The sequence below is a fragment of the Pan paniscus genome, chromosome 22 (genome assembly GCF_029289425.2).
Source record: "Pan paniscus chromosome 22, NHGRI_mPanPan1-v2.0_pri, whole genome shotgun sequence".
NCBI classification, from domain to species: Eukaryota; Metazoa; Chordata; class Mammalia; order Primates; family Hominidae; genus Pan; species Pan paniscus.
The window spans coordinates 36,131,368-36,144,560 of record NC_073271.2 but is presented as its reverse complement, the minus strand read 5'-3'; the positions used below and the strand labels follow the sequence as shown (position 1 = coordinate 36,144,560).

The 13,193-nt window shown below is 42.5% G+C and overlaps 1 protein-coding gene across 3 annotated transcripts in view; it reads left to right on the top strand.

Moving 5' to 3' along the window:
- DSCAM (DS cell adhesion molecule) overlaps positions 1–13,193 on the top strand; it is an 827,811-nt gene that overhangs the window by 794,325 nt on the left and 20,293 nt on the right. For all 3 annotated transcript variants that reach the window (XM_034948080.3, XM_063601284.1, XM_063601283.1), the window contains exons 31-32: positions 1,617–1,814; positions 3,215–3,517. In XM_034948080.3, the coding sequence (XP_034803971.3) occupies positions 1,617–1,814; positions 3,215–3,517 (501 nt within the window). The remainder of the gene's footprint in view (positions 1–1,616; positions 1,815–3,214; positions 3,518–13,193) is intronic.

The window sequence follows — 13,193 nt, the reverse complement described above, 5'->3', positions numbered from 1 at the left end:
AGAGGGATACCATTGCCCCTGCCCTGGAGACACTGCCAGGCTCATGAAAGCACATAAATAAATCGGTGCAATAACATTACAGGCTGGCCCTGTCGGTTTTGCTCCTTTGAAACTTCATGAGAGCCCAACAGTGAATACAGTCTGCTGGGTTTAGAAGTGGCCAGACCATACTGAAATATAACTGTATCAAACTGCTCTTGAGAAGAAGAGAATTCAAAGGTAGAAAAGACCCATCTAGGACCTTAAGCTGCCTCCAGGCTGGAGCCCCAGAAAAATCATTCCAGGTAACTGAACCTCTCTCATTTTCCACAGAATTCCAGAAGAGGCGATGTTGTAGCCCATTCTGGTACCTGACAGTCTCTGCTGGTGGAACATCCTTCTTCTTACCTCACCAAAGGGTTGAGCTAAGAACTCCGTCCACCCCATAGACTTGCTGCCTTTGGTTCCAGATTTAGAGAAAATGAAACCCATCTGGCACCAGCTTAACCCTTTGTTCTCCATATTAAATAACCCAAGTTGTCTCTGTTAAAGTTAGGACAATTCTATTGAAGAGATGTGCTATCATAGGCAAGGGCTTAAGGAGAGTTGGGACATAAAAATATGGTCCCTCTGCTTTAGGAGCTTTCAACTTAATGAATAAAACAGTCATCATTAAAACAATGAGTAGTAATATGAGAAACAAAAATACAGGCAACATCTGTATTAATTTCCTAGAGCTGTTTTAACGTAGTACCACCAAATGGGTGGCTTCATAGCACAGAAATGTATTTGCTTGCAGCTGTAGCACTCCAGTCTCCACCTGCATCATCCCATGGCCCTCTCCCCTCCTGTGTCTGTGTCCTCTTCTTATAAGGACACCAGTCACAGTGGATTAAGGGCCAACCCTATTCCAATATGACCTTGTCTTAGCTAATTTCATCTGTGATGACCTTATTTCCAAACCAGATCACACATTCTGAGGTCCTGGGGGTTAGGACATGAACATGTCTTTTGGGGGGACGTGATTCACGCAAAACAACACCTAAGGATGTAGAAAGGAGGTCATGTTAGAACACATTGGGCTGAGCTTCCTTGCTTTACAGAATATGATGATGCCCAGGAAGTTTAAATGATGTGCATCGGGTCATAACGTTATTTTTTGTACTATCATCCATTTAATTGCAGTTGCAAACATCGTAACCAAAGTACCTCTCTCAAGTCATTCTCTAGCACAGTAATTGGTTTTATTTTCTTTATAATCCTCAACACTATTTGAAATTTTCTTGTTTTGTCCTGTAATTGTTGTCAGTCTCCCCTCATTCCATTTCTAGCTTTTAATGTTAGAAGGGTCATAACATTATTAAAGGCCAAGAGCAAGACTCAAATATGTAACTTCTGAATCCAAGTAGGGTGTTCTTTTCCCTGCAGGGCTGATTAAACACGTAAGTATCAGATGAAGGTTTCAAGCCATAAAGGAAAGGGAAAGTATCCTCTGCACAGGAGAAGTCAAGGAAGTTTTCCTGGAGGGCGTGGGCGAGTCGGCAGTGCTGGGTGGGTGGCACTGACCTCTACTCTTGCTCTCAGCTGACCACACTCCTCTGCAGACAAAGACAGACATGATTCTTGGCTCTTCACAGATCCCACCACCAGGAGGAATGCCAAGGCTGGGCCCACAGCAAGAAACCGCTATGCCAGCCAGTGGACCCTCAACCGACCCCACCCCACCATCTCAGCACACACCCTCACCACAGACTGGAGGCTGCCAACACCCAGGGCTGCAGGATCAGTAGACAAAGAGAGCGACAGTTACAGCGTCAGCCCCTCACAAGACACAGGTAGGCCCTGACGCTGCCTCCTCCATCCCTGGGGACCAGCATGGCCCCCACACCTTGAGCTTCTTGGGCTCCTTGGGGAGCGGAGAGAGGGCTTCCTCCCTCTTACTTATGTTCTTTTGAAGGTCACTTTCAAATTGTTACGCGGTTTATCTAACAGTTACTAATACAACTGCACAGCCTTTACTCCACACAGGGCAAAACAGAGCCAAACTGCATCTATTCTGCAGGTGTCCTGAATCTTAGACCCAAGCTTATTTCTCCATTTAGTTCCTACCCCACTGGGAGAAATAGAGACATTTTTAAATTTTCACCCCCGTGATTGCAGTAGTTGCTGATTACACTCTGAGGGCGTCTGACCCATTACCATCTCCAAGATTAAGACACAGCACTTGAAGTTACATGATGAGGTCATAGCACCCTCTATAGGGAACACAGGCTGATCCGTTTGACAATTAAACGGGTTGGTTATAAGGTAAGTCATCCAGTCTATGCCATCAACCACCAAGTTTTCACTTCAGAGAGAAGACAGGCACTAAGAATAGCACCGGGTTGCCCACCACCCCCTCTTAAATTTTGAAAAGAAATTACATCTGAATCTAATAGCTGTAGGAAATTTTAATACTCATTTTTCTTTTGTTCTTGATGATATACTTCAAAAACAGTGTTCCAGAGGAGGATCGTCGCCATGTGAATTTATTTTTATGGCTGTGATTTCTCTTAGAAGAGTCTCAGAGTTCCACACAGAGGAGACCCTAAAACTTTTTAGTGCATTTGAAATGCAGACATCTCCCTGACCAAGATGGCGTGGCCCAGCTCAAAGGCATGTGGGCACCAGTTTTTGTCCTGATGGTTTTCTAGTCCCCATAAAGGGTAATCACAACAGAAGACGCATCCCAGGGGTCGGGGGCCATTCTGGCTTGTGGCCAATTTCCGTGCAACATGACATCTTTATTTCTAAATATCATCACATCTTCCTTCCTGAGCTGAGGCCCCAGAAGCTGAACTGCAGCTCAAATCATTCATGCCAATTAAAGAGTCTCTAGGGCACAGATCCATTTGCAGGTTGGAGCAGAGAGGGGGCTGCTGCCGCTCCTACTGTTTTCACTAAAAGCAGGATTTTTTTTAAAGGGAAGGCGTTACTTATTTATGGAAATGTCCCAAGCTGGGACATCTGACTTCAGCAATTTGGTTGCCACAAAGCTTCCCTTAGCCGGATCTGCTGAGACTTGTGAAGCTGGCCTCAGACTGCCTAAGGCAGGAGCCTCTGCCAAGGAGCTAGAACTCCTACCAGGTCCCACCATGATCTGGAAGAAAACAGCCCCAAGCCAGGAAGGGCCATGCCATTGGTTCAGACTTCTGATGGTGAGTCGTCCGTCTTGTTTTTCTCTTTCCTGGTGTAGATCGAGCAAGAAGCAGCATGGTCTCCACAGAAAGTGCCTCCTCCACTTACGAAGAACTGGCCAGGGCCTACGAACACGCCAAGATGGAAGAGCAACTGAGGCACGCCAAGTTCACCATCACAGAGTGCTTCATATCAGACACGTCATCTGAGCAGTTGACGGCAGGGACAAATGAGTACACGGACAGTCTGACCTCCAGCACCCCTTCCGAATCGGGAATCTGCAGGTTCACTGCATCTCCCCCCAAACCTCAGGATGGAGGAAGAGTAATGAATATGGCAGTTCCAAAGGCACATCGGCCAGGTAGGTGAGCAAGGCCACCTGGGGGCCGTCGCTTAGGGAAGTGCACCTTCCTGGTCCTCCCTCATCTGCTGTGAAAGCCCTTCTCAGTGTTCAGACCAAATGGGTGCTCCGTTTATGGATGGCTACATAACAAACCATCCCAAAGTTCACTGGATTAAAACTACAGCAGTCACTTACTTTGTTTATGAATCTGAAATTTGGGCGGGACCTAGTGAGGGTACCATGCTGCAGAGGCTCTCCTGGGGCTGGGGATCCACTTCCAAAGTGGCTCACCGACCTGGCTGTGTTCTCCCTGTGCTGGCCTCTCCACGAGGTGCTTTGGCTTCCTCACAGCATGGTGGCTGGGTTCTAGCAGCAAATGGTCCAAGATACAGTCTGTGGAAATAGCCAGTTTCCTTAGGTTGGGCCTGGAAACTGACACAGCTATCATTTCTGTCATATTCTATTGGGCAAGCAGTCACAGAGCCCAAGAAACCCTGATTCCAGAGAAAGAGGCCCCCACTGCTTGATGAGAAGACTGTCAAAAATGTGAGGGCTGTATTTTAAAACTGCGCCACTGAGGGCTTCTGAAAGGGGAGAGGTCTTACTATATAGTCAGTGTTTGGGACTTGGCCTCACTGAATTACACAAGGTGATGGTAACTGGCTAACATTAGGTCAGCCAGTAGTTTGGTCTTCAACTTGAACACCTGTGAATCGTCTGGGTTGTGAAAGCTGCAAATTTTGAGGTCAGCAAGGCATGGCAGATAATAGAATGCAGAGGCTAGAGAACAGGGTCAAAGGAGTGATGCGGACATGGGCCATTTCAGGGTTCACTACTGTCTAAAAGAAAAGACTCTAGCAAGGCCCTGCCAACTGATCGCAAGTGGAAATGGGGGACTTAGTATGGACTTGTGTTTTAAGAGAAGCCAGAAATCTTGGTTTTATATGGAAATTCACAGCTTTTTAGTGTTGGCTTGGATATTTGTAAACCATTGTACAGGGCAAATAAAACACATCTTTAGGTGGAATCCAACCTATGGCAGCCAATTGTAGTTCTCATCTGAAGAACCACTTTTTCTTTTTCACCCTGAAATAGCTGCCTGTAGACTTTCCTTCACAGACTGATCTATCCAATCTTATTGAATCCAGTTTTGTTTCTCATTTTACCCATTTTCTACACCACTGTTCTAGTTCCATTTCAAAAAGTATCTTCACTTTTGAATTACTACAATTCCCTTGGGTTTTATGGGACAAGGCCTAGCTGAAATAAGCTTTATAAATGCATAAAAATATATAAAATGAGAATAGTTTATCCAGCAAATAATCTTCCATACCAGCTCAAGATTCATGCCAGCATCCAATAAAGAATGATGGCTTCATTTATTTTCATTCTGTCTACCTCCTTGGGGGAAAAGACAAGCTGTTATTTGTGGGTGTTTTTATTTCAACTATTTTTTTTTCGTGTTGTCAGCATTTATTTGCAAGGCAAATGGAGAAAAATGCAGGATAAATGCCATGACTTTCTGCAGCTCTTCAGCCTGAAGGTGAGGAGGACTGGAGAGAAGACCATAAGCCTGTGGGCATGTTGTATAGGCGTTCTCAGCTTCAGTTCCTGCATCTGTAAAATGGGAATGGCATTGGTGACTGTGTACTGGGCTTCTGTTTGTTAGATGCACGTAGCATTATACAGGTGAAGAGGTCAGCAGAGGAGGCACTCAGCCATATTAGCCATTGTTTCTGGCACTGGGTTGCTAGAATCCCCACTGTGACTCCAGTTGTACTGCTGACCTCTTCCTTCTTGCTTTTATTTTTCTCCAGTGACCACTGAAGTCCTAGCAGGTACCCACCTCAATTATGTGTCACCCAGTTAAGTACTTTATGTTTCCACCTGAGATAGCATGCCGTCATTTTCCCTTTGTGTGTGATTTAGGGCACAGAATGAGCTTCTAGGTTAAAAGACTGTCCTATTTGTGCAGGCCTTTACATAATTACAGGGTTGAAGCTTGTTTTTGATGGCACGCTGCTCATATTGTTGGGTTGTTTCTTAAAAATTTGACCTTTGCTCATGACATTGTAGCCTGGATCCATTAGAGCAATGGAAGATCATAGCTAAGTTACTATTGTCTTAATAGACTATTCAGAGTAAAATGATTTTATAAATATAGGTTTGAATAATCTCTTAAATCAATGCAAGTTCAAATGTCCACAAACTTTGTTTTGTCTACCCTAGATGACTGCATTATTACTGAACATCTGATATGCTTTAGAAAATATTTCAGCCTTTGGAAATCTTTCCGTCGCTCCTTTATAATTCAACTAAATTCAACATTGGGCACAAAATACAAGGTTGCAGTTTACTATTCTGCTAACTAGAGCTTGTGATACAATTAGCAGCTCCTAGAGCTGTGCTTTTACATCACATTCTTTTCCTATATGCCCTCTTCACGCTAGATATTAGTCATGTCTGTTTCTGTTTATAGTCTTCCAAATCTCTCAATATCTTCTTCCTCAACTTTAGAGCTTCTTTTCTGATGGTCCTTTTTTTCTCTTTCCCTTTTTATTTTTTCTGTCTTCAGTACAAATAGTTATGATCCCCAGACTGACTTTGAAATTCTCTGCAAATTGCCATCAAGTTACATGAATTTGGCCAGACTGTGGCTTCAGAAAAATAGGAAATATGTCTTAGTTACCTTCATACTTCCTTCTCAAGGTCTAGCAGATACCTGATAGCCAAGTAGTTATCATGCAAGAATTATTTTTAAATGAATTAATAGTATTGAATACTCAATACTACATACTTAAAACTCTCTCTCTATACATAAATATATATATCTCCTGTGTGTGTGTATAATATACACATATATGGCCAGACTGTGTCTGGCACATTAGAAGGTGCTTCATAAACATTACTGTATGAATGAATATATCATGCTTGTGACAACAAAACCAACTGGTTAAATTGGTTAAAATATTTCAATTAATAGAAATTATAGTCAAATACAAAAGGACATTTAAATCTACTCCAACTTTCAGTACCTTTAATCAAAGTGACTTATTTTCCATTCTTTTTTTTTTTTGACTTTTATTTCATCTGCATAATTTAATCAGTTTTTCCTTCACATATTCAAAAACCTACATTGGTATTTTTTTCTGACACATTTCCCCTGTTAGACTTTAGTTTTTCTTAGTTCATATTCTTTTTCTTTTCTTTATTATTATACTTTAAGTTTCAGGGTACATGTGCATATTGTGCAGGTTAGTTACATATGTATACATGTGCCATTCTGGTGCGCTGCACCCACTAACTGGTCATCTAGCATTAGGTATATCTCCCAGTGCTATCCCTCCCCCCTCCCCCCACCCCACTACAGTCCCCAGAGTGTGATGTTCCCCTTCCTGTGTCCATGTGATCTCATTGTTCAATTCCCACCTATGAGTGAGAATATGCGGTGTTTGGTTTTTTGTTCTTGCGATAGTTTACTGACAATGATGATTTCCAATTTCATCCATGTCCCTACAAAGGACATGAACTCATCATTTTTTATGGCGGCATAGTATTCCATGGTGTATATGTGCCACATTTTCTTAATACAGTCTATCATTGTTGGACATTTGGGTTGGTTCCAAGTCTTTGCTATTGTGAATAATGCCGCAATAAACATACGTGTGCATGTGTCTTTATAGCAGCATGATTTATATTCCTTTGGGTATATACCCAGTAATGGGATGGCTGGGTCAAATGGTATTTCTAGTTCTAGGTCCCTGAGGAATTGCCACACTGACTTCCACAATGGTTGAACTAGTTTACAGTCCCACCAACAGTGTAAAAGTGTTCCTATTTCTCCACATCCTCTCCAGCACCTGTTGTTTCCTGACTTTTTAATGATTGCCATTCTAACTGGTGTGAGACGGTATCTCATTGTGGTTTTGATTTGCATTTCGCTGATGGCCAGTGACGGTGAGCATTTTTTCATGTGTTTTTTGGCTGCATAAATGTCTTCTTTTGAGAAGTGTCTGTTCATGTCCTTCACCCACTTTTCGATGGGGTTGTTTGTTTTTATCTTGTAAATTTGTTTGAGTTCATTGTAGATTCTGGATATTAGCCCTTTGTCAGATGAGTAGGTTGCAAAAATTTTCTCCCATTTTGTAGGTTGCCTGTTCACTCTGATGGTAGTTTCTTTTGCTGTGCAGAAGCTCTTTAGTTTAATTAGATCCCATTTGTCAATTTTGGCTTTTGTTGCCCTTGCTTTTGGTGTTTTAGACATGAAGTCCTTGCCCATGCCTATGTCCTGAATGGTAATGCCTAGGTTTTCTTCTAGGGTTTTTATGGTTTTAGGTCTAACGTTTAAGTCTTTAATCCATCTTGAATTGATTTTTGTATAAGGTGTAAGGAAGGGATCCAGTTTCAGCTTTCTACATATGGCTAGCCAGTTTTCCCAGCACCATTTAATAGGGAATTCTTTCCCCATTGCTTGTTTTTCTCAGGTTTGTCAAAGATCAGATAGTTGTAGATATGCGGCCTTATTTCTGAGGGCTCTGTTCTGTTCCATTGATCTATATCTCTGTTTTGGTACCAGTACCATGCTGTTTTGGTTACTGTAGCCTTGTAGTATAGTTTGAAGCCAGGTAGTGTGATGCCTCCAGCTTTTTTCTTTTGGCTTAGGATTGACTTGGTGACGTGGGCTCTTTTTTGGTTCCATATGAACTTTAAAGTAGTTTTTTCCAATTCTGTGAAAAAAGGCATTGGTAGCTTGATGGGGATGGCACTGAATCTGTAAATTACCTTGGGCAGTATGGCCATTTTCACGATATTAATTCTTCCTACCCATGAGCATAGAATGTTCTTCCATTTGTTTGTATCCTCTTTTATTTCGTTGAGCAGTGGTTTGTAGTTCTCCTTGAAGAGGTCCTTCACATCCCTTGTAAGTTGGATTCCTAGGTATTTTATTCTCTTTGAAGCAATTGTGAATGGGAGTTCACTCATGATTTGGCTCTCTGTTTGTCTGTTATTGGTGTGTAAGAATGCTTGTGACTTTTGCACATTGATTTTGTATCCTGAGACTTTGCTGAAGTTGCTTATCAGCTTAAGGAGGTTTTGGGCTGAGACAATGGGGTTTTCTAGATATACAATCATGTCATCTGCAAACAGGGACAATTGGACTTCCTCTTTTCCTAACTATTTCCTTCTGCCTAATTGCCCTGGCCAGAACTTCCAACACTATGTTGAATAGAAGTGGTGAGAGAGGGCATCCCTGTCTTGTGCCAGTTTTCAAAGGGAATGCTTCCAGTTTTTGCCCATTCAGTATGATATTGGCTGTGGGTTTGTCATAGATGGCTCTTATTATTTTGAAATACGTCCCATCAATACCTAATTTATTAAGAGTTTTTAGCATGAAGGGTTGTTGTATTTTGTCAAAGGCCCTTTCTGCATCTATTGAGATAATCATGTGGTTTTTGTCTTTGGCTCTGTTTATATGCTGGATTACATTTCTTGATTTGTGTATATTGAACCAGCCTTGCATCCCAGGGATGAAGCCCACTTGATCATGGTGGATAAGCTTTTTGATGTGCTGCTGGATTCGGTTTGCCAGTATTTTATTGAGGATTTTTGCATCAATGTTCATCAAGGATATTGGTCTAAAATTCTCTTTTTTGGTTGTGTCTCTGCCTGGCTTTGGTATCAGAATGATACTGGCCTCATAAAATGAGTTAGGGAGGATTCCCTCTTTTTCTATTGATTGGAATAGCTTCAGAAGGAATGGTACCAGTTCCTCCTTGTACCTCTGGTAGAATTCGGCTGTGAATCCATCTGGTCCTGGACTCTTTTTGGTTGGTAAGCTATTGATTATTGCCACAATTTCAGATCCTGTTATTGGTCTATTCAGAGATTCAACTTCTTCCTGGTTTAGGCTTGGGAGAGTGTATGTGTCGAGGAATTTATCCATTTCTTCTAGATTTTCTAGTTTATTTGCGTAGAGGTGTTTGTAGTATTCTCTGATGGTAGTTTGTATTTCTGTGGGATCAGTGGTGATGTCCCCTTTATCATTTTTTATTGCATCTATTTGATTCTTCTCTCTTTTTCTCTTTATTAGTCTTGCTAGCAGTCTATCTATTTTGTTGATCCTTTCAAAAAACCAGCTCCTGGATTCATTAATTTTTTGAAGGTTTTTTTGTGTCTCTATTTCCTTCAGTTCTGCTCTGATTTTAGTTATTTCTTGCCTTCTGCTAGCTTTTGAATGTGTTTGCTCTTGCTTTTCTAGTTCTTTTAATTGTGATGTTAGGGTGTCAATTTTGGATCTTTCCTGCTTTCTCTTGTGGGCATTTAGTGCTATAAATTTCCCTCTACACACTGCTTTGAATGCGTCCCAGAGATTCTGGTATGTTGTGTCTTTGTTCTCGTTGGTTTCAAAGAACATCTTTATTTCTGCCTTCATTTCGTTATGTACCCAGTAGTCATTCAGGAGCAGGTTGTTCAGTTTCCATGTAGTTGAGCGGTTTTGAGTGAGATTCTTAATCCTGAGTTCTAGTTTGATTGCCCTGTGGTCTGAGAGACAGTTTGTTATAATTTCTGTTCTTTTACATTTGCTGAGGAGAGCTTTACTTCCAAGTATGTGGTCAATTTTGGAATACGTGTGGTGTGGTGCTGAAAAAAATGTGTATTCTTGATTTGGGGTGGAGAGTTCTGTAGATGTCTATTAGGTCCACTTGGTGCAGAGCTGAGTTCAATTCCTGGGTATCCTTGTTGACTTTCTGTCTCGTTGATCTGTCTAATGTTGACAGTGGGGTGTTTGTTAAAGTCTCCCATTATTAATGTGTGGGAGTCTAAGTCTCTCTGTAGGTCACTCAGGACTTGCTTTATGTATCTGGGTGCTCCTGTATTGGGTGCATATATATTTAGGATAGTTAGCTCTTCTTATTGAATTGATCCCTTTACCATTATGTAATGGCCTTCTTTGTCTCTTTTGATCTTTGTTGGTTTAAAGTCTGTTTTATCAGAGACTAGGATTGCAACCCCTGCCTTTTTTTGTTTTCCATTTGCTTGGTAGGTCTTCCTCCATCCTTTTATTTTGAGCCTATGTGTGTCTCTGCACATGAGATGGGTTTCCTGAATACAGCACACTGTTGGGTCTTGACTCTTTCTTTATCCAGTTTGCCAGTCTGTGTCTTTTAATTGGAGCATTTAGTCCATTTACATTTAAAGTTAATATTGTTATGTGTGAATTTGATCCTGTCATTATGATGTTAGCTGGTTATTTTGCTCGTTAGTTGATGCAGTTTCTTCCTAGTCTCAATGGTCTTTACATTTTGGCATGATTTTGCAGTGGCTGGTACCGGTTGTTCCTGTTTAGTGCTTCCTTCAGGAGCTCTTTTAGGGCAGGCCTGGTGGTGACAAAATCTCTCAGCATTTGCTTGTCTGTAAAGTATTTTATTTCTCCTTCACTTATGAAGCTTAGTTTGGCTGGATATGAAATTCTGGGTTGAAAATTCTTTTCTTTAAGAATGTTGAATATTGGCCCCCACTCTCTTCTGGCTTGTAGGGTTTCTGCTGAGAGATCCGCTGTTAGTCTGATGGGTTTCCCTTTGAGGGTAACCCGACCTTTCTCTCTGGCTGCCCTTAACATTTTTTCTTTCATTTCAACTTTGGTGAATCTGACAATTATGTGTCTTGGAGTTGCCCTTGTTGAGGAGAATCTTTGTGGCGTTCTCTGGATTTCCTGAATCTGAACGTTGGCCTGCCTTGCTAGATTGGGGAAGTTTTCCTGGATAATATCCTGCAGAGTGTTTTCCAACTTGGTTCCATTCTCCCCATCACTTTCAGGTACACCAATCAATCCCAATCAATCAGACGTAGATTTGGTCTTTTCACATAGTCCCATATTTCTTGGAGGCTTTGCTCATTTCTTTTTATTCTTTTTTCTCTAAACTTCCCTTCTTGCTTCATTTCATTCATTCCATTTTCCATGGCTGATACCCTTTCTTCCAGTTGATCGCATCGGCTCCTGAGGCTTCTGCATTCTTCACGTAGTTCTCGACCCTTGGTTTTCAGCTCCATCAGCTCCTTTAAGCACTTCTCTGTATTGGTTATTCTAGTTATACATTCTTCTAAATTTTTTTCAAAGTTTTCAACATCTTTGCCTTTGGTTTGAATGTCCTCCTGTAGCTCAGAGTAATTTGATCGTCTGAAGCCTTCTTCTCTCAGCTCGTCAAAGTCATTCTCTTTGTTCCATTGCTGGTGAGGAACTGCATTCCTTTGGATGAGGAGAGGCACTCTGCTTTTTAGAGTTTCCAGTTTTTCTGTTCTGTTTTTTCCCCATCTTTGTGGTTTTATCTACTTTTGGTCTTTGATGATGGTGATGTACAGATGGGTTTTTGGTGTGGATGTCCTTTCTGTTTGTTAGTTTTCCTTCTAACAGACAGGACCCTCAGCTGCAGGTCTGTTGGAGTACCCTGCCCTGTGAGGTGTCAGTCTGCCCCTGCTGGGGGGGTGCCTCCCAGTTAGGCTGCCCAGGGGTCAGGGACCCACTTGAGGAGGCAGTCTGCCCTTCTCAGATCTCCAGCTGCGTACTGGGAGGACCACTGCTCTCTTCAAAGCTGTCAGACAGGGACATTTAAGTCTGCAGAGGTTACTCCTGTCTTTCTGTTTGTCTGTGCCCTGCCCCCAGAGGTGGAGCCTACAGAGGCAGGCCTCCTTGAGCTGTGGTGGGCTCCATGCAGTTCGAGCTTCCCGGCTGCTTTGTTTACCTAAGCAAGCCTGGGCAATGGCGGGCCCCCCCTCCCCAAGCCTGGCTGCTGCCTTGCAGTTTGATCTCAGACTGCTCTGCTAGCAATCAGCAAGACTCCGTGGGCGTAGGACCCTCCAAGCCAGGTGCGGGATATAATCTCGTCGTGCGCCGTTTTTTAAGCCCGTAGGAAAAGCGCAGTATTCAGGTGGGAGTGACTCGATTTTCCAGGTGCCGTCCGTCACCCCTTTCTTTGACTAGCAAAGGGAACTCCCTGACCCCTTGTGCTTCCCGAGTGAGGCAATGCCTCGCTCTGCTTCGGCTTGCGCACGGTGTGCGCACCCACTGACCTGCGCCCACTGTCTGGCACTCCCTAGTGAGATGAACCTGGTACCTCAGATGGAAATGCCGAAATCACCCATCTTCTGCGTCGCTCACGCTGGGAGCTGCAGACCAGAGCTGTTCCTATTCGCACTTATTTTCCATTCTTGCCCTTAGCAAATCAAAAAGACATCTCTTCAGCAGATAAAGGGGTGCTCTCCCTTGAAATGAGGATAGCTATCCACAAAGCAGGCAGCATTATCTAGCTGTAATTTTAATGCTACCTGAATTTTGAATTTGCCTGTACAATTACAAGTCCTAAAAATGCAGCAAATTATTGTCTTCTTCTGTAAGGGATGACTATTCCCATCTCTACAAACAGAAAACAAAATTATCTATTCTTTTGAGAAATAGCTGCAAAGTTTAACAATTTTTTTTCCTCTGGGTCAAGGTGGCTTCCAATTCTTTGATTACAGTACCCATTCTTGGTTTCAGATAGCATTTTGAGCCAGTTGCAAACCTTCTTGGATTACTGCTGCTGCTTCTTATGATGTTTATCCTGTGCCATCAAGAGAAGCCATTACATGAAGCTACTTAATTCAGTTTCAAGTTTCAGACATGCACCCTAACACAGCCTGCCCCACTAGTGGTAGG